Source organism: Ovis aries, chromosome 13 (genome assembly GCF_016772045.2).
Source record: "Ovis aries strain OAR_USU_Benz2616 breed Rambouillet chromosome 13, ARS-UI_Ramb_v3.0, whole genome shotgun sequence".
In the NCBI taxonomy this organism is placed as follows: domain Eukaryota; kingdom Metazoa; phylum Chordata; class Mammalia; order Artiodactyla; family Bovidae; genus Ovis; species Ovis aries.
This window is the reverse complement of record NC_056066.1, coordinates 30613084-30637853: the sequence shown is the minus strand read 5'-3', so window position 1 is coordinate 30637853 and position 24770 is coordinate 30613084. Positions and strand designations below refer to the sequence as shown.

Genomic DNA, 24770 nt, shown 5'->3' with positions numbered 1-24770 from the left:
ACATGTCTGGCTCTTTGGTCTTTGCCTGTCACAGGCTTTGTGATTGATTCTGAGATTTCAATTCTGTCCAACTTAACTGCCTTCCCAGCGGACCCAGCCCAGAGTCTTTTGTTGCCCTAAATATTTCCTCAAAGGTCTTTTATTCACTTTGCCTTTTCTGTTCTTATTTTTCTCCTTCTTATTTAATATGTAGCCCTGTAGCAATAATGAGAAAGAAAAATACATCTATTAATAGTAATGTGATCAGGTGAAACAGCACATACATTTCTCTCTCTAAAAAAAAAAAAGAACTTTCAAACTTCATTTTCTCTCCTGCTAAATGCTTGTGTAATAGAAAAGCCAATGAAAGGTTTGAAAAAACCGGACTTTCTCTTATTAAATCTTTCATTATGAATGTTAGCTGGGCGAAGAGCAAAGTGTTTTTCTTCTTAATTAAGGTAGTTTTGATATTTTAGGAAAAATTAAGGCAGGATATTGAATTATCAGGGTCTTTTTTTGGTTAGCAGAATTATTTCTGTGACACTCAAATGAAGTATTTGCATAGTGTGAGTGTCTGCCAGTTTTGGTGTGCACCATCTTTGTTGGTTTTAAAACCCCTAATTTTATCTCACATGTGGTCACTTGTAATCCACCTCTTTTGCATTTAGGCATCACTGTATTATACGTGGAAGTGCAATTTCTTAGAAGGGTTTTTTCCCCTTTCCATCTTCCTAAGGGAAATATAGCCATGATGGCTAAGTTCAGGCAGCCCCTTTGGACTATGAGGTGGGATTCACACATGGGGAATGGCTGGGCAGCAAGAAACCAGAAACTCTGTACTGCCCATGTATAAGTGAGAGAAACTCTTGTGTAGCTCCTGTTATTCCTGGTTTGTTCTCATATGACTCTGGCTACTGTCTCAACTTACATATCTATCAATCTCTTTCTTCTGGTTTTATGTGAAGGCCGCTCTTGTTTTCATATCAGACTTTATGCCTCAGAGATAAAGGAATGCTATATCTAGTGGACAGGAACAGTCTTAACTCTTAAAATATAGATGTGTGCACGATGCTATGCAGTGCCTAAAATCTAGCTTCATATGTTAGAAGAGATCATGGTAATGCTTTTAAAATTGTAAAATTGCTCCTTTGCTCTGCCTTTCTCATCTTCATTCCCTAAAGATTCAATCCTAAAGTCAGTAAGTGCAACAGAAAAAGAGACACATTCAAGGTTTGAGGGTAGGAGGGTGGGGGTGGGCATGGTGATCCAGAGCCAGGTATGGAACCATGAGTGTGGTGAGGAGAGCATCTGTGCAGGATAGGGAGCCTGGCTTGGGAGGTCTGAGCCTGAGCGGGATCAGGTTGAGGAAGGTAGACGAGCAGGTGAGGAGGTTGAGTTGGACAGGTGTCCAGGTAGGAAGGAAGAAAGGGCGTGGGGTGATGGATTACTGCATTAATACATAGGTTGGATAGTTGAAAGAACCCAGAAGGTTCCACAGAACCCACTCACCCAGGGAGTTTGTAAAGGCACAGGACATAGCTTAGCAGGGATAAGAAAGCACAGGTGACCGTCAGGGGCCCCAGGGGCATACTGGCACAGTCCACCACCCTTCCCTGCCTCGGGGTCATTTCTTAGTTGCTTAGGACATAATTTGTCTCCAGATGTGAACTTTTAAGACATATCGGAATAGTCCCAGTGTTGAGAATGCTTGGACTGAAATCTCTAGCACCGTCTTCTGCATGCAGCTGGTCAGTGATCTGCAGCCAAGTGTAAGTCAGTGACCTGCATATCCCTGGATGTGTGAACAAGCTGGTCCTAGAGCCTCCAAGGTCTCTGCCACTTTGAACAGAACATGACACATCTCGAGCTTGCCTACTCATCTTGACCTTGACTCTGTGTCCCTGCAGGTCAGCATAGAGCTGTTCACACCCAGATGTGAGATAACTGTGCTTCGTGCAGTTACATGTAGGGGTACTGACTACATATGTAAGTAGCTTAAAGATAATGGAAGCCAGAGTTCTCACTGTTAAGAGAGGGAACTACAAACAGGAAAGGGAGAACACTAGAATGAACCATACAGGGTTGTATTGAAATTGATCTATTGGTGTGAACTTGGGATTTTCAGTAATATAGTGAAATCTGCACAGATATGTGTGTATTCTCTAATTCCCTCACCTAAGACTACTTAGACCTCAAATAACAATGAGCACATCTAGTGCCCAGATTTGGCTTCTAAGTACCATTTTCTGCACAATAAAAAAGAAGCAAAGCTCACTGGAGAAATGGCTGATGGATTCCAGGCCTGTGGCAGTGAAAGTGCAAGATGAGTTTGACTGTCTCATGCCAAAGAGTAGAAGTACTCAGCAAGTGAAGGGGACATGTCAGAAGGACCAGGCAGCCTGCTTGGTTGGGGGATTCACACCAGCTGCCTCAGCGACCATTGTAATCTGAACAAGTCATCATCATGATCTGAACAAATGATGGCAACCTGTTGATTGAGATAGGACACCACAAAGCCATACAGATGGAAGTAAAATGAATTCGTGATTTCTCTGCAGCAGCCTCGTGGATGTTTTGGACTGGATGATTCTTTCTTGGGTGGGCTGCCTGGTGCATTTGTAGGATGTTAGCAGCATCCCTGGGCCCTAGACGCCACTGCTTAGACCAGTGTTCGGCACCAGTGGTGCCTCAGGTGGTAAAGAATTTGCCTGCAATGCAGGAGACCTGGGTTTGGTCCCTGAGTTGAGAAGATCCCCTGCAGACGGAAATAACAACCCATTCCAGTATTCTTGCCCAGAGAATTCCATGGACAGAAGAGCCTGGCAGGCTGCAGTCCGTGGGGTCACCAGGAGCTGGACACAACTGAGCAGCTTACACTAATGCAACAGAAATACAATGTGAGCCACGTAGGAAGGTTTAGAGTTTCTAGTGGTCATAGTTGGTAGAATCAAAAGAGCTTCCAGACATGGCCTAATGTTCCATGAGGATCAAAATTGCCCCAGTTGGGGACGATGAAACACATGTGGAACAGGATTGTTACGTAGTTTAGGTATCCTTGCTCCTGCTCCCCTTCAGTTCAGTTCAGTCGCTCAGTCATGTCCGACTCTTTTCGACCCATGAATCGCAGCATGCCAGGCCTCCCTGTCCATCACCATCTCCTGGAGTTCACTCAGACTCACGGCCATCGAGTCGGTGATGCCATCCCGCTATCTCATCCTCAGTTGTCCCCTTCTCCTCCTGCCCCCAATCCCTCCCAGCATCCAGTGAGTCAACTCTTCCCATGAGGTGGTCAAAGTGCCTACTCCCCTTAGAAAATGCTAATTACAAGGGCGAAGGGTAACTTTACAGTGGAGAAGCCTGGCAGACTCAAGTGATCGAGGGAAGGTCATGGTGATGGAACGGATTGAAATCTGTGCCAGCTGATAGGATGCAGTGAGAAGACGACAGCATTTCCTCAGGATTCCTGCTGATGGTGCTAACGTGAGCTAATCAAGAATACACAAAGGTCTCAGGGCTCTGTGGTGACTCAAAAGAAAGTAAATCTGAAGAAGAGGAGATACATGTGTCTGTACAGCTGATTCACTTTGTTGTACAGCAGAAACTAACACTACACTGTCAAGCAACTAGACTCCAATGAAAATTAAAGGACAAAACCACATGGAAGACATAACACAAAATACCCTGGCCTCTGTGCTTCACAATCTCCATGGTCTTGAAAGTCAAGGAAACAGTGACCCAGACTAAGAGGTGTCTTGATGAGGCCTGGCAACTACGTGCATCATGGATTCTAACCTGGACCCATCTCTGTTAAAGAACTGTTTGGGACATTTGGTGAAACTGGGGTGGCTGAGGGCTGAGGATCAGATGATAATGATGTACTGTGCAGGGGAATGTCTTTGTAGGGATACCCTAAATTTTCTGGGACATAAAGTTTATGAGTCAGGACAGAGAAATGGGTCTTTGTATTGTAGTTTGAACTTTTCTGTAACTTTATGATAGTTTAACAAAAGAAAAACGCTTAAAAGTTGCAGTCGGGGTGATGCATATTTTTTTCAAGGATGCTGGGTTCCAATCCTGAGACTCTTCTTGAGAAAAAAATATTTGTCTTAGTGTTTCTTGAAGGGGGAAAAACTGTTGCATTAACATAAGGTTCTTACAGAAAGAATATTGGAAAAATTTCTAATATGTTTCTTCACAAATATATATTTCACATTTAAAACTTTAATATATATTAAGTACACTATAATTAGTATAAATAGTATATAATCATTTATATTTATACATATAAATATACAATTTAATATGTATAATAAAAGGTAAATATACATAATTTATATATAAAAGTAAATTTAACAAATAATAAATATATGGGTGTAAATATATTATGTCAGTAAGTATATATATACACCCACCCACACATACACACATATATATACAGAGAGAGAGAGAGCGCTTGCTGACCACAAAGTGAAGTTTTAGAACCCAAAGTTGAAGTCACCTTTTAACCCCCACTGGTTTTCTTCTTTTTTGTTTTTTGGTGAATTTGTATACATATTTTCTCTCTTGGTACTTGGAAAACCCTTTTTTTCTTTTCTTTTTTAAAGGCAAATGTAGTCTTTTTCAGCAGTTTAAGCTTCCATGATCATGTTTGAAACTGGTGAGCCATCTGCTGGTTCTTTGGAATGTCACCCAAACTTGTTGAGAGGAACACGTGGAGGGCTTCTACTGTGGTCATCGAGAGCATGTAGGAACATTTCAGGGTTGACAGTGACTCGGGAAGCAGTGGTCCGTCTGTATTGATGGGGTGGTTTTCTAAGCATGGGGTAGGGAAGGTTCCTCCCAGATCTCCTGACTAGTTCACTTAGTGAGATGGATTGTGGAGGCTGGACCAGCGCTCCAGGTCGCCGAGCAGAGCTCACTGGCCCTTGTCCCGTTCCTTCCTATGACATTAATGCTATCAGTGCTAAAATTACATTAGCGCTAACTCGCTGTTCTAATTGCACCATTTATTGCGTGGCTTTTCCTCGTGCAATTTAACATTGAACAGATAGCCTTCTGTGAATCCCTGCGTCTATTTTTGTGAGTGGTAACACTCCAACCTGTGAAAAGAACTGGGCACGTTACCTTGCAGGAGCGTGAGTGTAATCTGGGTACATTAACTGACTGTGTGTTTTTTTCTTTTCTTTTCCAGTCACCCTGTCCCACATCACACAGCTGGTCCTCAGCCACAACAAGCTAACAAGTGAGTCAACCATTGCTGTCCTCTGTTACACAATTTCTGACTTGCAGGTAACGTGGTGGAACTGCTAATTCTTCTGTTTCCCTCGACAGTAATGACAAATGATGATTTGGGCAAAGCGAAAGTGTACTGAGATGGCACTAAGATATCTGAGCATATGGTCTTCCTGTATTTTGTAGTTTTCTGTTTTGAGGAATTTTTCTTCAATTTTTCATGTGTATAAATTGAAGGAAGACAGTGACATTGTTCCTCCGATAATGGTCCCCTTTGGGCGTGCAAACTGCTGCAGTGACCTGAAATGCTGAGACTTTTCATTATTATTTTATGGGAAAAAAGAAGCTTATCAAAAAAGTGTTGGAGGACTTCCTTGGTGGTTCAGTGGTTAACACTTTATCTTCCAATGCAGGGGGTTGTGGGATAGAACCCTGGTCGGGAGCCAGATCCCACTTGTCTCATGGCCAAAAAACCAAACCATAAAATAAATAATATTGTAAAAAATTCAGTAAAGACTTTTAAAAAAGTGAGCCACAACAAAAAGTAAATCTTTTTTTTTTTTAAGTTGAATTTTTCAGAGCAAAACATTGTTAACTTTCATTTATACTTTCTCCTCAAAAGGGGAAAATGTGATTATTGATATACTTTCTTTCCCTGCTTGATGGGGGCGGGTGGGGAGCACAAAATTGTAGAAGTGATAGATATTTGCATCTGAGCTTTTCAAGTTCTTGAGTCTTGATTTCCAGGGAAAATTGTCCCAGGCATTGGGAGTGGTACAGTTAATGTATAGTAGGTTTCATACCTCTTGGTAAAGTGTAATCTTGTGTGACTAACGTGGGCCATTTTATTCTTAGAGCTGTGGCTTAAAAGGTGTTAATGACGGGGGCCCACTGTCCCGTCTCATGTCTAATTGACGGCCGCGTCTTTGTGCTTGCTGTATTTCCTGCAGACTTGAATGCTTTTCTGATCATGTGGCAGGAATTTGTGAGGGAGCTTTCTGAGTTCGGTGAAACAGAGCAGAATACGGTGTTGAGGGATTTGTGTCGTGAATTTGTGTGTGTATTGCATTATATACAGCGGGAAGCAATGTCACAGAGCTGTTGATTATGGAGAGTTAAGAGTGGCTGTGAGGGCCTCTCGTGAGCAGGAGACGGGCAGATCAGTTCGTTTTTAGCAAAAAGCGAGGGCAGAGTGGCACCACTGTCACGTTTGAGTATTGGGAGCCCCAGCGGCTGATAGGGTGACACGTCACGTGTAGCTGTTACTGTAACGGGGAATATGCTGCCACGTCCATTGTTCTTGTAGTGAATGGTCCTGCTCTCTCTCCGCTGAGACCCTAATCCCAGTTCTGAGGGGATTTGAAATTTATTTCAAAGGGCGGACTGCGTGATCCCTACATTCCCCCACATTTGGTGAGCAGAAATTTCTGATGCTCTCTCTGTCGTGTAGTTCATGAAAATATTTCCTAATTGCCAAGTTTACCACTGGTGTTCAATCTTGCATTGTCATCAGAGGGAAAAACAGTTTCCATTGAAAAAGGAAGCCAAACCTGTTTTGTTCCCATTGTACCATTAATTGATTGGCTGCTTAAAAAGCCTTTCAGAGAGTCATAGTTTTTCTTTTTATATGTCCATAAAGAAATCTCCAGGATCAGGGTGCTAGTTTCTCTTTCTGGATGTGCTGCTGCTGCTAAGTCGCTTCAGTTGTGTCCGACTCTGTGCGACCCCATAGACGGCAGCCCACCAGGCTCCCCCGTCCCTGGGATTCTCCAGGCAAGAACACTGGAGTGGGTTGCCGTTTCCTTCTCCAATGCATTAAAGTGAAAAGTGAAAGTGAAGTCGCTCAGTCGTGTCTGACCCTCAGCATCCCCATGGACTGCAGCCTTCCAGGCTCCTCCATCCATGCAGGGAGGCATAAACAGAGTTAAGTTGTGTCTGCTATTAAGGAGGTTTGCTGTGGATCCAAACTTTTTCTCCTGTTTCTGCCCCCTCCCCCTTTTCCCCCTTTTTTCCCATTTGAGACACTCTTGACCTAATCCAGTAAGCTCTAATTAATCGTCTTGGTAAATTGTTTCAAGCCATTGTGAGTGGTGTCAGTGACGCCTGATCTGTTTCACTAAGGTCAAATTAGCATCTTTTACTATTTTTCTGGCATTTAAATGAATGGCTTCGCTATGGTTTTTCCAGTGTTTATAGTAAATATGTCCATTTGATGGAAAGATAAATATGCATTACGTGGAGGTGGGTGAGTCCGGCCTCCTGTCACTTTTCATTGTAATCAGTGTCTTTCACTTTCCGTGCTTTTTAATGGGGACTAGCTGACAGCACCACATTCAAACTGATGGGACTCAAAAGATAAACCCGTCAGCACTGCTTTTATCTTGCATCCTCGTGTGCCAATTACACTTCTGATGTGTCGTCTTGTATACCTGGGGGACGAGTCACCAGCTTACTCACGCTGGGACTTGGTCTGGGGACAGCTCTCAACTCTGAGGACTGGAGTCGGTATCTTGGAGCTGTTGGAAGAACGTGGCACTGAGCTGGCCCCCTCCTCCTGCTTGTGGTTTTGACAGATCAGCAGGTCCCCTCAACATAGTACGAGTGAGGCCATGAGAAAGGGGGAAAGCAAGCCGATGACCCTCAAATTCCCAAGATTTTGTGAGCAGGAATTCTTAAAGTTTTTGACATGAGAATTTGTCAGAAAAGTGAAGTCGCTCAGTCGTATCCGACTCTTTGCGACTCCATGGACTGTAGCCTACCAGGCTCCTCCGTCCGTGGGATTTTCCAGGCAAGAGTACTGGAATGGGTTGCCGTTTCCTTCTCCAGGAGATCTTCCCAACCCAGGGATCAAACCCAGGTCTCCCGCGTTGCAGGCAGACGCTTTACCATCTGAGCCACCAGGAATTTGTCAGGGTCTTGCAAAATTGTCCGTCTAATCACTGTCAGAGGTTCCTCATTGTTACAGTGACATGGTTGATGTGTAAATCTGGGGGAATGGGTTGGAGCTGGTGTGTTTTGGTGCAGTCACTGGGGTTGACTCTGCTGGTAACAACTCCTTCAGTCCATACAATGTCTGCAGTGGGTTAAAGGAGGTGGGAGGTGCAGTAGTGAGGGAACCTTTTTTTGGCTGTGATTGGGCAGGTGACTCTCTGGACCCCGGATGGAGGTGCTTGCTCGCCCCGGGGGAATGCAGGGTAAAGATGAGGCTCTGCCGCCAGGCTCTTCTGCTCCTCCCTTCCTCCCCTGCCTGCCCCACCCCCCGCCCATCTTCCTCTTGGCCCCCCTGCAAACTGGAGATATCTCTCCCCCAAATCCTATTGTTCAGAGACTCTTTTTTTTTTTTTTTTTGATGTGGACCATTTTTTAAGTCTTTGTTGAATCTGTTACAGTATTGCTTCTGTTTTATGTTTGGTTTTCTGGTCACAAGACATGTGGGATCTTAGTGACCCAGCTAGGAATTGAACCTGTGCTCCCTGCATTGGGAGGTGGAGCCTTAACCACTGCACCGCCAGGGAAGTCTCATATTCGGAGAATCTTGGCACCAGCAGGGCTCTTCCTTGTCCTCCTGCCACTTCCTGTTTCGTCCTCTCCAAAGATGTCTTAGGCTTGGTTGAAGGCTGAGACCATCTTTTATTCCTCTTTACTGCCCGTTGCTGAGCCCAGAATGGCTTCCCAGGAAGCCCTCATGTAAAGGCAGTAATGGCAGGACCAGGGTGAGAAACGGGGGGTCTGGGTGAAGCGGTCAGTGGAGGAACCTGACGTTTCTTCAGGATCAGTCAGTGTGTGGATCTGCGTGAATGTAACCGCTGCACACTTCTGTTCCTTAACTGCTTGTAGGCTCCTTTCAAATGTGCTGAGCAGTGAGAAACAGAGCCTCATATCCCAGGAATTGCTGTCTTTCCCCTTTACGTGGCCCTTTCACAGGGAAGGAATGATGTGCTAACATGGTACAGGCAGACCTCACCTTACTGAACTTGGTGGAAATTGAATTGAATTGGGGGAAATTGGAGGTCTGTGGCAGCACTGAGTTGAGCAAAGCTACTGGACCATTTTTTCCAGCAGCATTTGCTCACCTCGTGTCTCTGTCTCTTTGGTAATTCTCGCAATGTTTCAAACCCTCCACCAGCAAAAAGGTGACAACTGGCTGAAGGCTCAGATGATGGTTAGCATTTTTTTTTTAAGCTTTGTGCTTTTTAATTATATGTACAGTTTTTTTGACATAATACTTTGCACACTTAGTAGACAGCTGTAGAGTGTAAACACAACCCCTACAGGCACTGAGTAGCCAGAAAGTTTGTGTGACTCAGTTGACTGCAGTAGTTGCTTTGTTGTGGTGGGTGGTCCGAAACCAGACTTACATTGTCTCCGTGGTGTATCTGGCTCCTCAGGGACACCCCAGGAGGCACAGTCGAAGAGCTGGGGTCGTGACCAGCTGTGGGTGTTTTTCTCCACCTGGTAAACCCGGTGGGCTCAGCTGAGTTGACTTCTCCAAAAGGAAATGAAGACCTACTACTGCTATTCCAGGTCTCCTGGTTTGGTCCTCTTGTCACTCTTTCCCTTAGTTTTACGTATGCATGTGTGCGTGCTAAGTCACTTCAGTTGTGTCCAACTCTTTGCAACCTTTCAGACTGTAGCCCACCAGGCTCCTCTGTCCACGGGATTCTCCAGGCAAGAATATTGGAGTGGGTTGCCATGCCCTCCTCCGGGGGATCTTCCCCACCCCGGGGTCAAACCCGAGTCTCCCACGTCTCCTGCGTTGACAGGTTGATTCTTTACCACTAGTGGCACCTGGGAAGCTCTGTTTCATGTATGTAAGATCCCAAATGATTTACTAGGATTTTTAAACAGTTAATTGTAGGATACATTTCTTGAAATTAGGAATGCTGGCGTATGGTTAGGTATTGTACATACCACCCCACAAAAGTGCCAAAAGCAGGCAGAACATGAAGTAGACCCTTGAGTTAATGCCAGTTGATAAATGGGTTGGTAGGTCGTGAGTCCCAGCTGTCTGAGATGATAGACTCAGCACTTGCTTGCTGTCAGGGTCTCTAAGAAGGGGATACAGCATTTATTTCAAAGATGGTCTTCCTGTGTCTCTGCCTGCCTGCCTTTGTGGTGACCCTCCCTTATAAGCCAGTGTTAGCTGAGTCTTTTGCAGTCTGCATCTTATCTAATCCCTGGTTCTTATGGTCTTTGGGAGTATTAGGTTTGTAAATGTTTTTCTACTTTTCAGTCTTAAAGAGGAAATTCTGAGAGAATCGTTTTAAAACTTGTCCACTAGAGGTCACTGTTGGGATACTTTTTTCCCCACCCCCTTCTTCCTCATCTCATGCTAAAAGATTAAAAACCAAATCGGTGTTATCAGAGGACGAAATTTTTTGCAAGCTTCCCTCAGGGTATGTTGTTGCTGCCATTTACATAGGCCAGTTTTGCCACAATTAATGTTGATCCTTCCATAAGGAGGTATGTTATTTTTCTTTTGACTCCCAAAGTTAAAGTATGTGTTCAGTTTCACGTGTCATGTTTAGTGTTTATTACGGTTTCTTTCTCGTGTTAGAAACTTTCCTTCCAATCTCTTTAAAGTGATAGAATTCTGTTGCCTTTACATAAAATTTTTTTCTCCCTCGGAAGAAAGTTTAAAATATATATGTATGGAACCAGATTTTAATTAAAAAAAAAAAAACAACAACTGTGTAATACTCAGGAAAATATGCATTTTGTGCCCATTTATATTGGTTCTTTTACTGAATGCCATCATGTAAGGAGGAATACTATGCATTATGAAATGACTCATTTTGCATAAATGATAAAGCAATCTGAGTATTAATTTTTTAACATGATGCTTTTCTTAATTTTAAAAAGAAATAGCAAAACCCAGTACTTGAAATATGACAACAGTATTTTCCATTTTGTGACCTATGCATGATAAGGACTAAACCCTGATCATTTTCTGCAAGAAGTGCAAAGAACGTCTTTTTGCTGTGTGCAAACGTTGATCAGTGGGTTCTATATAAACCTTTCTTAAGTGTGAGTCTTGGTATGTGATTACTTAGTTTTACACCTGAAACTTTTAGCTGTCATGTAAAACGTTTTCTTGAGATATTAGCAGCTTTGCTGGCTGTTTCAAGCCTTAACTGGGACCATTTCTTGTCATCTAATGTGTCGGAAATGGCTAGACAAGCAGTAAACCTAAGTGTTATAGCAAAACTTGTTTCTTTTTTGTAACAGACTATTTCTTACTAATTTTAACTTATATATGAATTCAAAATTATAGTGGACAAGTAAATGCCAGGATATTTTCTTTACTGATTGCAATAATTTCTTTTGTCAACACATTAAAATGAATGTAATGTTTTAAGATTTTATGCAGATGTATATATTGATAGGCTCTCTACTGAAAGTGTTATTGTAAAGGAATTAGGGAGGATGTTTTGCATTAAAATATTGCAATCTCATAATATGCAGGCCCAATTATAATGAAGAAAATTAAGCAGTTTTTTTAAGAAGCATAATAAATGGAAACCCTTTTCTACAGACATAATTGATTGTTGAGATGAATGAGAAAAATTAACTGTCTCAACTTATAAGAATGACCTTCACCAGTCTTCCAACACCTTTCTGTTGCCAAGTCTCTAGTTATTTCCTCTTTCATAGATTACTTGTCATGCCTTATGCAAAAGTTCTAGTGCATGGCTTGTATGAAATTAAACTATGAGGGGAGAATATGCAAAATAAATTGTCTCTGTGTCATGAATTTATCTTGTGACAATATCAAAACAACGTGCTGTTTGCATTTTAACAGAGTATGAATGTATTTATAAACCAGAGGCTTTGATCAATAGCTTACTTTTCTAATTAGTGCACATTCATCAATTTGTTCCTGTGCCATCATTTGAAAGATTAGATTTGAAAAAAATGTATACATAATAGTGAGTCAGACAGCTGTTGATCGAACAGTGTCTTTCCAATGGTGCCACTGGTTAGGTACCATTTACAAAATTGCCTATAGTTGGGAGTTTGGTTTTTGGCGGTTTTAGTTAAGGAAGCGTGCGGGATTGTCACATGGAAGCATCTGTTGATCCCACAGTCCAGAACCAGCACAACCCAAGGCCAACATGTGAAGTTGGAGACGTGGTTTCGATACAGTTGTGTCCTCTGCTCAGACACTTGTCATCCTTGATCCCTTTCATGTCAGCCCTTCCATCCTGAATGTGCCTACTCTAGAATCTCTCTTCTTAGAGTCTTGTCCTGTGCTCAGAGGAAGCGAAATAAGGGTAGGTGTTAATTCTTCCACAGTACGTTTTTAAAAGGAGTGACTTCACTTACGGGAATTTCAGAAAGATGGCAGGCTGTGGCGATCCTCATGTGTGGGCAGGTTGAACCTGTCACTTTCCACACCATGGCTCGCCCACTGTGGGGAGTTCATCTTGGATAGGGTTTCTTTGACTGTTTTTTAAAACTTTTTTATTTTTTTAAATTTTATTGGCGTATAGTTGATTAGCAGTGTTCTGTTAGTTTCAGGTGTACAGCAGAGTGAACCAGTTATACCATGCATGTATCCATTCTTTTTCTACATTCTTTTCCCATGTACGTCATTACGGAGTATTGACCAGAGTTCCCTGTGCTGTATAGTAGGTCTTTATTAGTTGTCTGCTTTATCTTTTACATATAGTAGTGTGTACGTGTCAGTTCAAATCTCCCGATTTATCCCCACCCCTACTACATCTGTGACTCTATTTTTGTCTTATATGATTTTTTTTTTAGATTCCACATGTAAGTGATACACCTTTGTCCTTCTCTGTCTGACTGACTTCTCTAAGTGTGACAGCCTCTAGGTTCATCTGTGCTGTGCTTGATCGCTCAGTTATATCCGACTCTTTGTGACCCCATGGACGGTAGCCTGCCTGACTCCTCTGTCCATGGGATTATCCAGGGAAGAATACTGGAGTGGGTTGCCATGCCCTCCTCAAGGGGATCTTCCCAACCCAGTGATTGAACCCAGGCCACCCACATTGCAGGTTAATTCTTTACCGTGTGAGCCCCTAGGGAAGCCCAGGCATACTGGAGTGGGTAGCCTATCCCTTCTCCAGGGGATCTTCCCAACCCAGGAATTGAATAGGGGTCTCCCGCATTGCAGGTGGATTCTTTACCAGCTGAGCTACCCGGGAAGCCACTAGCTTCATCTGTGTTGCTGCAAATGGCATTATTTCATTTTTTTTTTTTTTTAATGGCTGAGTAGTATTGCCTTGTATATATGTACCATGTCTTCTTTATCCATTTCTCTGCTGATGGTTATTTAGGTTGCTTCTATGTTCTGGGTGTCATTTACTATTTACAACAGAACCCTCAAATGGAATTGATCTACTAACAAAAATTTCTATGTAAATCATCTGTTGACTCTCCTAGACAGTGTCTGTATACCTGTGTGTCATGCAGGGGAGGAGGAGATATTCTAAAAGATGTGATGCTTGGGAAAAGACACTCTTTTAGAGCAGTTCTTAACATTTTCATAACTCACCTTTTTTAAGAACAGAGTGAAAGCTGTGTCCATGATTCCTAGAAAACTATACATAATCCTTAAAATTTCAACAGGTTTGTAGATCCTGTTAAAACCATTCATAAATTTTTTAGGGGCACATGCAGCTCATATTTAGAAACCTTGGAGTTGGGGAAAGATAACGGTATATTTGCAGTGTGGATACACTGGTGATGTTTCTTGGAAATAGGTACAAAACTTTGATAAGGTTTTTTGGTTTTTTTTTTAAGTTAATGTGAAGCTCATTCTTCTTATGATAGCTATTGTCTTTAGATTTTTTTTTTAATGTGGACCATTTTTAAAGTCTTTATTGAACTTGTTACAGTATTGCTTCTGTTTTATGTTTTGGTTTTTGGCCCCAAGACATGTAGGGTCTTAGCTCCCTGACCGGGGATCGAACCTGTATACCCTGCATTGGAAGGTGAAGTCTTAACCACTGGACCACCAGGAAAATCCCCATCTTGTCTAACCTCTTGCTGTTCCTTTAGCAGTTTTTTCCTGCCCGTGTAGAGTCCACTCCAGGCACCTGATGCTTAGTGGAAATGCCTGCCCTTCTCTCTCTATCTTGCTCATCCTTCCAAAAGGGGAGATGGATTCTTACCTTTCTCCTCAAAGCCCTCCTTTGCAGCCAACTATGTAGAAAATAAAGGGTGAGGTTATTCACAGCTTTTTAGCCTTGAAGGACCAGACCTCCCAGAAACCATGACCTGAGTGCAAAAGGAAAGGGTGGCTTTGAACGCCCTGCTCTGTGTCTAGGGTAAGTAGCAGGCTTCACGTGGCTGAGGACGTGCAGCTGGAGCTGGGGGCTTCGCGTGGCTTTGAGCCTCTGTGTTCCCCTTTCCCCTGCTGCCTCCTCTGTCAGTGTCCATGTACAGGTAACGCCCTGCTCCAGGGAGTCCCGGAGCTCCGTGGACCAGACATTGGCCCTGCATCTTCACTTGCTCAAATGGATGAGCAGGGAGCATCCCTAAGGTTGAAGGCGTGGTTGTTATCATTAGAAGAGGAGTTAACAAGGTCCAGGGTTGAATTTTCTAGCACTGGGCCTTTTCCTCCACCCCCTTCCCCCTGCCTCATATACTCCTTCATCAGCACCAAGACATGAGATAGGGAAGGAAGAGAAGCAACTTCGTGCAGAGGATGTCTCGCTGAAGTCATTCTTTTTCTTTTTAATTGGAGTACGGTTGATTTACAATGTTGTGTTAATTTCTGCTGTACAACAAAGTTATACATACGTATGTAAAAATCTTTTTCATTTTCTTTTCTTCCCATTATGGTTTATCACAGGACATTGAACATAGTTCCCTGGGCTGTACAGTAGGACCTTGTTTATCCATTTGCTGGAGTAATTCTTTTTTTCCCCAGAAGTTCCTTTATTATTTATTTATTTATTGGAGGATAGTTGCTTTACGATGTTGTGTTGGTTTCTGCTGGACAGCAATGAGAATCAGCCTTAATGTATACATATATCCCCTCCTCCTTGCTTGAGCATCCTGCCACCATGCCCCCGCCGCCGGCCTCCCACCCCTTTAAGTCATCACAGAGCACCAAGCTGAGCTCCCTGTGCTTACACAGCAGCTCCCCATTGGCTATCTGTTTTACACATGGTAGAGTATATATGTCACTATAAAAGAAGACATGAGCTGTCGGCAAAACGTGATGTGTGTTTGTATGTGAATTGTTATTTGTCCATTGTCTCCCTCTTAATAATCTTGCATTGAATGTGTGTGTACTCCATTATAATGATATTTTTTAAAAATTTCAGAGCCTAAATAGCTTGTTTTCACTGAGCTGAGCCTGCTTTCTGTGTTGATTGATTGAAATGTATTCAGTGTTCTTTTCTTTCTTGCTCTTTGCCGTGTTTCCAGACTTCCTGGACATCTTTCCTGGAAGAAGGGCTCTCCATCCTTTTCTTGTCCTTCCCTAGGTGTCACTTCCTCCCGAGTGATGGAAGGTCCCTGCCTTTCCTCTCAGTGTCTCTGCTCTGACACGGCTCTCAGACAAAAGCTGTTTGTGGATGTCCTGCTGGTGGATGCTGTATTCTGTTGTCACTGGAGTGTGATTTCCAGGGTGTGTTAGTAAAACAATTCTGGGTCTGTAAGGACTAAGACCACGTGGACCTTGTTTGGTTCCTTTTGGGAAGTTGATTGGAGATTCAGACATAACTAAGTTTGGCATCCTCAGAGGAGCAGAAATCCATGCTTGTCAGCTTTTTAGAAGATTTGTTTGATTGTGCGTACACACTTATCATACCCCAGGGACAGATGTTTTTGCACGTTAGACTTTACACTATAAAAGGTGCCTTACAGCTTGCTTGTAACTTCGCCTAATTTTTGGGTAATGGATTATTCTCATTGTTGCTAAAAGAGTTGAGCCATTTTTTTCTTCTTTGCAGTAAATTACGTGAGGAATGTTTTTGGTTAGTAAAATGACTTAAGCTGCAGATTTTTTATAAAAATTGTTTTCATGTGATAAGAACTTCTTTTATTCCTTTATGGCTGTGCTGGGTCTTTGTTGCTACCAGGGTTTTTCTCTAGTTGAAGTGAGCGGGGGCTGCTCCTTGCGGTCGCTTCTCTTGTGGAGCACAGGCCCTAGGCCCTCTAGTATCAGTAGTTGCTGCTTCTGGGCTCAAGAATTGTAGCGCATGTCTCGGTTGCTCCACGGCACGTGGTATCCTCACGGCCCGTGTCTCCTGCATTGGCAGGCAGATTCTTTACCACTGTGAGCTGCAGAATCTTAAGGAAGCCCGTGATGGGATACACTAAGTCTGTCCTTCCAGGTGTGCATGCTCAGTAAGTGCCGCTGATGAACTGCAAGCAGCATCGCTTTTGTCACTTACACTGCTAAAGATATTTGGGGGACCTTGGCCTTTGTCAGGTGGCTGCTTAGCTCTTTTGCTCTTTCATTTTCACCTTGAGGAACTTGCAGATCCTGTTAAATGAGAGTTTGCGCTACTGTTCCATAAACTTTTATGTCTTTAAATAACCTATAACTACTGTAATTCACTGTTTTAATTGCTGCTTTCAGGGAAATCTCATAAAATCTGGAAAACTGGTTATCATCAGTATACTTTTGAACTTCAAATTCTTATGCTAGGATAATTAGTTCATTATCCACCTCCTGTTTTTGACCAGAAAACAAAAAAGTCATTAATCACTATAGGTACAAATGACCTTTTTTTTCCCCCCCTCAATATAAAATTCTGAAGAGCATAATTATTTGCCAGAGTGAGGAGATTCTTCTTTACATGTGATCATTAGAATGGCTTTCAGAACAAAGATTCCTAATTTGTTGATAGAATTGACATCTATATAATTAGTCTAGACATCACCTCTGCACCATGAATAGACTAATACCTTCTAGCTATTGTAGCTAAGGATTGAAAGGACTTTCCTTTCACTCTGACCAAGAATGCCCTGATTCATATTTCTTATAGTTTGGTATCTTGCCAGGGTCCAGCCCCGGTGGATCCAGGGAATTTGAAGGGGAGACGGAGTAGGTGAGGAAAAACTTATTTGTTTAGAAATAAAAAGAGAGATTAGGAAAGAATAGTATAGTAGGAAAATTTAGTGGAGAAAAGAGGCTGAATAATTTGGTTTACTCGGAGAGCTAATAAAACCTCGAGACAAGAGGTTTGCACCATCTATGTAGGCCACCAGTGCCCGCTTGAATAGTGGAGGGTGCCCCACCTTGGGCTCCTTCTCGCGTGGGTCTTAGAAGCCAGGGCAAGTAAGTAGATGTGGTGAGCCTCCACGCTCCAGATGGGAATTCAGCCTGAAAAGAAGAGAAGGAAAAAAGATCACAGAGGGGAAACCAGTCTTTCCAGTGACTGGCCCATTCGTTATTGTCCGGAAAAGCTTTTTATATTTTTGGTTGTACATAGAGATCAATGGATAAAACAAAAATTATGCAGCATCAGCAGCCCTGACTCTTATCGAGACCAGGCTTTCTCTCTGCATACCTAGTTGTATACACAAGTCTTAGGTGATTTACATCATCTTCTGGCCAGAAGGCCAATTAACATTTTACGGCCCTTTTTCTGATAAGGGTCTGTCAACCAGAATACTTATTTGCCTTAATAGTGTTGTTCTTCCCAAAGTCTGGTGCCACTCTCAGAAAGCACTAAATAAAGTTACATTCTTACATAGCAAGGACACAGCAATTTATAACAACGAAAGAGGAGTACAGTGATTTATAACAAAGAAGAAATTAATTAACTCAAAAGTCTAGTATTGCTAACATCAAAACTACTATATTCCTATTTCTGCATCCCGTTTACATTGATTAATATCCTCCAAGGTGCCTAAAAGATAAAGAATATGGAGGCCTGGCAGCAGTCATTGACTCAACAGTGAAACCCATCACCAGTATAATTTTTAGCTTTTTAGAAAAGGCTCTATATCTTTAAGATGTTTTAAGCTGCGTGCCTCTCGCAGTTGAGGGGCTGTAAACAATCACAAGTTGTAAAATTCCGGGGGAACCTGTCAGGCAAGTTAGAGAGCCATCAGAGGGATTTGAGCTGAGACACTCCTTTCATATTCAGGAGACCAGTTGGAGCTCTAAGTTAACTTTTTCCAGAGAAAGGTGGTTGGGGATAGCCCCCTGTAATGTCAGAAGAGTATAGTATAGCAGACAGTAAGCAGATTTTGGTTTCGGGGTAGATGCTCAGGCAGAGGACCTCTTGAGACCTGACTCACCTTGCCCGTCAGGTCTCCCCGCATGACCTTGTCATGGGTGGGATCTCCCGTGCTGGCTCCCGGCAGTATCTCATGTGGCTTCTGTTACTTTGGCATCTTCCCACCAAGGTGAAGAGGGATGGTGGTTGTTCAGTATTATACTCGTCAAATATTGGGACAAAGCAGCATTTGCTTTCGTGATTTCTTCTCAAATGGTCTTTCTCCCCCCAGTGACTGTATAACAGATAATCTCACTCATTTTCATGTATTTGGATATTTTTGGTCATTTTTTTCTGATAACTTCATTGCAGGAGTGTAACTTAAGAATCAGCAGAGACTTCCTTGATGGTCCAGTGGTTCAGACTCTGCCTTCCACTGTAGGGTCACAGGTTCAATCCCTGGTCAGGGAACTAAGACCCCACCTGCCAAAAACTTCTTAAACATAAATAAAACTTGTTAAAAAAAAAAAAATATTAAAAAAAATCAGCATAACTGGCTTCATTTGAATATCCTCTACCATCCCTTAAGCTTCTTTGTTAGAGAAATTTTATATAGCAGCAGAAGTGTCTAAAAAATTTGCCTGGGCATTTCTATTTGTTATGACAACAGACACAAATCTCCCATTTTTAGTATAAACGTGTCAGGTTTGGGGAAGCGGTGCTATTTGATTTATTTTGCTTTACCCTATTCCCTGTGGGATCTTTGGGCTTTGTCTGGTCAGGGGTGTCCCTGGAAATGGGCCCAAGACAGTAGTGTTTCACCCCTTGCATTGCAGGGTGTGTGCCCACCTCTGGGTCATGTCCTGGTCTTGGCCTCACTGTTGGCTCCCATTGAGTCCTCACTCTGAGGCTCCCTCTTCTTGCACTTGGGGTAGCTGGCAGCCCATCAGTGGTTCCCCATAAAGGCAGCAATGGCTCAGCCCCTAACTTGGGGCTTCAAGGAGGCATGTGGGGCAGGGACCCCTGGTTTTCAAGCCCTGGCCCTTGTGCTTCTCCTTTGCAGGAATCACCAGAGCCGAAAGCAGTATGCTGCAGAAAGAGCCAGAAGGGGGAGTTTGGTGGGTAGGTTTCCCGCCCATGCTGACGAAAGAAACTCTGTGTGGTCCAGCCGTTTCCGGCTCCCAGCAGATGCTGATGCCTGGTCTCTTCCTCCCCTTTTGTAGCTGAAGGGGACCCTGTTTTCAGCACCAACCAGATGGTTCTAAAGACCAGTGTGTGACCCCACCTCCCCGGCCCTTCCGTGGGCTGCCCACAGGCGAGCGCCTGTCCTTATGTTTTGCGTGGTGCCTGCTGCACCCAGAGCCTGTCGCCCTTCACAGTTTTGTTTCTTTGCCTCAGGGGCTGCAAGATGCTCTTGCTTGAAAAGCCCCCGGATTGGCTGTGCTCCGGCTGGGCTGCTCTGCCATCGCTGCCGCCTGGCATCCTACAGTGACCCTCAGGCCAGAAGGACAGTAAGTGACACCTTGTCACAGGACCACCCTGGGGCACCATGAAGTTGCTGCCATGTAACAAGGTTCTGTGGACAAGGGGGTTTGATGCTCTTTTCCCCTGGGTGTCATTGTCCTCCCCCACACTGATTTCCTGGGAGTGATCTAAGTGGGGAAACATGCTGATTGGAAACTGGTTGCAGCCCCCAGTTTGTGTGCTTTCTGCATCGAAAATGCTTTTCGTTTTGGGCTTCCCTGGTGGCTCGGATGGTAAAGAATCTGCCTGCCCTGCAGGAGACCCAGGTTCTATCCCTGAGTTGGGAAAATCTCCTGGAGACGGAAGTGGCTACCCACTTCAGTATTCTTGCCTGGTGAATCCCATGGACAGAGGAGCCTGGTGGGCTACAGTTTATGGGATTGCAAAGAGTCGGACATGACTGAGCAACTAACACTTTAACTTTTCCCATTTCATCTGCCCCCAATGTCAGTAGCCCACTGGGCTGGCAGAGGAGTCCTAATTTGGGTCAGATTGATTGTTATGATCTTGTTCTACATGATTGGGGGCAGCCAAGGACATATGTACTGGACTTGTGATTTTCACATCACCGCTGACTTAAAAGTTTTCTGGGGGACTTCCCTGGTGGTCCAGTGGTTAAGACTTCGCCTTCTAGCACTGGGTGTGCAGATTCAATCCCTGGTCAGGGAGCTAAGACCCCACGTGCCTCACAGCCGAAAAAGAAAGAAGACATAAAACAGAAGCAATGTTGTAACAAATTCAGTAAAGACTTTAAAATGTTCCACATTAAGGAAAACCCAGACCAGCAGTATCACTGACTTTGGAAACTTGTTGGAAAGGCAGGCCCCACCCCACAGTACTAAATCAGAAACTCTAGGGTATGCCCTCAAATCTGTATTTTAGCAAGCCCTCCTGTAATTCTGATGTACTTGAGGCTCTGAGGCTCACTGATTTGTTTGTTTTCAAGTTTTTATTGGATTGTAGTTGATTTACAATGTGTTAGTTTCATGTGTACAGCAAAGTGATTCAGTTACACACATACATATATGCGTTGTTTCAGATTCCTTTCTCATAGAGGTCATTACATAATCTTGAGTAAAGTTCCCTGTGCTGTACAGTAGGTCCTTATTGGTTGCCTATCTTATATATAGTTGTGTGTGTGTATGTGTGTTCTCATCCCAAGTTCCTGATTTATCTCCCCTTCCCCACATTTCCTCTTTGGTGATCATAAGCTTGTTTTCGATATCTGTGTTTCTGTTTTGTAAATAAATTCATTTCTTTCTTTCTTTTTTAAATTAGGTATCAGAGGCCAAATGCTTTAGCATAGACCTCGGTGCAGAGATTGGAATATTCTGTACTCTTGCTGTCCAGCATGGCAGCTACAAGTGACTGTCAAGGTCTCTAAATGTGGCTACTGTGACCAGGCAACTGAATTACTAATTGTATTTCATGTCAGCTAATCTCAACTTAAATTTATTACTTACTATTTTTCTTTCTTTTTTAGTGTGCACGCGTGCTAAGTTGCTTCAGTCTTTCCAACTCTTTGTGGCCTCGTGGACCATAGCCCACCAGGCTCCTCTAATACCCTCATCCCATGCCCTCACTCCCCACCCCACCACCTCCAGACCTCTGGTGACAACATATCTGATCTCTTTTTCAATACGTTTTTTTGGTGTGTTGTGTTGTTCTATTTGGTGTGTGTGTGTGTGTTTTTAATATTAATAGATTTCACTATAAATGAGATCATACAATATTTGTCTCTGTGTGACTTTCTTCACTTAGCATGATTCCCTCAAGGTCAATCTGTGTTGTTGCAAATGGCAGGATTTCCTTCTTTTTTTATGGCCAAATTGTATTTGTGTGTCTGTGTGTGAGAGAGGGTGAGTGTGTGTGTATCACATTTTCTTTATTCATCTGTCAACAGACACCTGGGTTGTTTCCATACCTTGGCTGTTGTGAATAATGCTGCTGTGACCTTGAGGGTTTAGGTACCGCTTTGACATAATGACTTGTTTCCTTCAATTAAATGCCTAGAAGTGGAACTGCTGGGTCATGTTATAGTTCTGTTTCTAATTTCTTGAGGAACCACCACACTTTTCCATAGAGGCTGCACCATCTTACATTCCAACTCTAGACTTAAGGAGCCACATATAACTAGCGACTGCATACTCGCCCTCCCAGCCTCACAGCATCTCCTCCCATTTATTATTGTGTGAATAAACTCCTGAAAGCCTTCAAGAAAATAAGTTATTGATTGTGCAATGGTTAATTTTATCCTGGAAGAAAATTACTCTTAGAGTGAAGTTCCAGTTGCTACAACAGTAGTTGATTTAGGGTCTGATGTTGGAGAGAGGGTAAGCTGTTGTTAGCTAGTGGGGAAAGCATGTTCCTGAGTGTAACACTGATTTTGTGAACACTTTTCATCATCTGTGCAGTGGTGGTGGCTATGCCTGTTGTATGTGTAACTTACGTGGACAGATACAGGTCCTGTTAGGAGTCAGGCTGTCATTCAGAACTGAAGCTGGCCAGTGGGTTCTTAGAGTTGGGGCTGTCCGTCCAGTGCTTCCTGCCCTAGGGAGCTTTGTAAAGAAATGTTCATGGAAATCAGGCGAGACCCTTTTTGTCTTGCTCCCCTTGTTCCCAGGCACTTTTGGTTTCTTGTCCTAGAACCATCCAGGGGCTGGTGGCTTAAAAACCTCTGGAACAATTTTTAGTTCATTAGATTGAAGAGGATTTGAAGGAAAAGAGGGTCTTCCTGAGCTTGTTAGCTTGAATAATTAGAAATGCCAGAAGATGCTCCGAGATCAGTCTCTGGGCAGAGTTCCTGGGATGACATGACCCCATCTTTGTCTCCTTTTTCAAAATACAGCCGAAGCTCTGGGCCGAGAGCACCCCATCATTCTCTGCTTCTGCAACCAGAGCTAATCGTGGCATGCCAGAGCCTGGGCACCCCTGTGAGTCTCTAGCAACTGAAGCCTCAGAATTGAGGCAGCCAACGATATTAGTTAGACTGCAAACGATACTAAATTCTCTGTCACAGGCAAAGTTCTACATGACTGAGCTTCCTAATTGAGGGCCCCATTTCTTGCATTATTTAAATCCATATCATTGATTTTTGCAATCACCTCTTCTCAGAATCACAGAATACTAAAGCTGGGTGGAAGGGGATGGAGAAATGGTCATAATCCAGCCTTCTTAATTTAAACGGAAGGGAATGGAGGCTCAGAGAAGTTATGAGTTAAGGACACACAGCGAGTTCAGAGCTGGTCAGGAAAGTGCAGAGCTAGCCCAGGACGAGTGAGCCAGGCCTCCTGGGTTCTTGCATCACACAGCCTCAGTTTCTCTGTGGACTCGGCTCCTTGTCTGTAGACTCGGTGTGTACCCCTGGTGGGGGTGGAGAGGGGTCAGAAACTGGACAGATGGTTGAAGAAGGAACATTTCAGATGCATAATAAGAAATGTATTGATGTTCACTGCTTAGTTATATTTTAAAACGCTGCTTCTAGTTGGTGTGTCATGTAGCTGTTTTGAAAATTCCAAAGGAATATTCTGACCTGTGACACATTGCTGCTCCCTTTTCATAATAGATTTTCATAAATTGTTCATGGATCTATGTATATGATTTAGCCGCTGCACAGCTGTTACTCATATTGTTAACTGGTTGTTACTATTATTATTTTTTTATGGACAGTTTTGTTAGGATCAACTTGCTTTCCAGCCACCAGACCTGTCTCTGGTGATTGACTCTGATAACCCACCTTTTTGTAACTTTTTTATTTTTTTAATTAAATTTTTTTCCCTCTCTTTTTTTAAAGCATTTATTTATGTGCCTAGGATCTTCGTTGCATCATGTGAGATCTTTTTTGGTTGCAGCTCATGGACTCTAGTTGCAGCACGTGGGTGGCATGTGAGATCTTAGTTCCCTGTTCAGGGATCAGACCTGCATCCCTTGCATTGCAAGGCAGATCCTTAACCATTGGACCACCAGAGAGGTCCCGTGACTTACTTTCTTTAAGTAGTCTGCGTCTCTTTATCCCAAAAGTATTGAAATATTCAGTGCTATAAGTTTATGCTTCTGTGCACAAAATAATCATTCTCTAAATGCTAGTTGAAAGTGTGGACGTCATCCCATCCAGACGGGTCTGAAGGTTAATTTCCTTTGCTTTTAACTACGGTGGGGGCGGTGAGGGGGAGGATTCTGTAATTTAGGAAGAATATTAGCTGTAAAATTTATTTTCCCCTTCTTCTCGTTTGAATGGAGTCTTTAGCAAACGATTCACATGCACACCAAAAATCTGGGAGAGGCCGGGTAAATTGAATGTGGGGTTATTGTTTGTGTCCACAGAACAAAGCCCTAAATCACATTTAGCATAACGTGTGGTTTTAAATTGGACTGATTTAGCAAGGAGAGTGAAATAATCTCTCATCCTGTCAAAAAAGGCGATACCTTCGGACCAGCATTTAATTGCATTGGCAAAGTAACTTCGGGAAAGCGGCAGTAATTCTGGCTGCATTATTCTTGGTTTGTGGTTAAATTGAGATCATCATTTTCTCCTGGTTGCCCTAACTTTCTTTGTTGCTCTTCAAGCTAATCAGATGAATGTAGGGAGAGAAGCTTAGTGGTAGCTGGAGGGTGAACAGGGAAAGAGTGAAGTCTCTGAGCAGGGCTGCAGTCCTCTGTCGATTTGCACTTGACACACTCCAGGGTCCAGGTAGAGAGAACAAGTAAATGAACACCTCTAAATCCAGCAGGCACAGCCTGATGAATTTCCTTGAGGTCATTTATGCAAAGTGAATACAATTCATTCCTGAGAAAGTATGTTTCGGAGGACACGCCTAAGCATGTGCTTTTGTAGCCAGATCCTACAGGTAGGGCTTGTCTGCATTCCTCTTGGTACTGGGGAGTGAG

At 43.2% G+C, this 24770-nt stretch overlaps 1 protein-coding gene across 4 annotated transcripts in view; it reads left to right on the top strand.

The window, feature by feature from the left end:
• The window catches only part of RSU1 (Ras suppressor protein 1), a 211504-nt gene that overhangs the window by 19691 nt on the left and 167043 nt on the right, over nt 1-24770 (top strand). For all 4 annotated transcript variants that reach the window (XM_012188073.5, NM_001163597.1, XM_042229598.1 and 1 more), the window contains 1 exon segment: nt 5171-5221. In XM_012188073.5, coding sequence (XP_012043463.1) covers nt 5171-5221 — 51 coding nt within the window.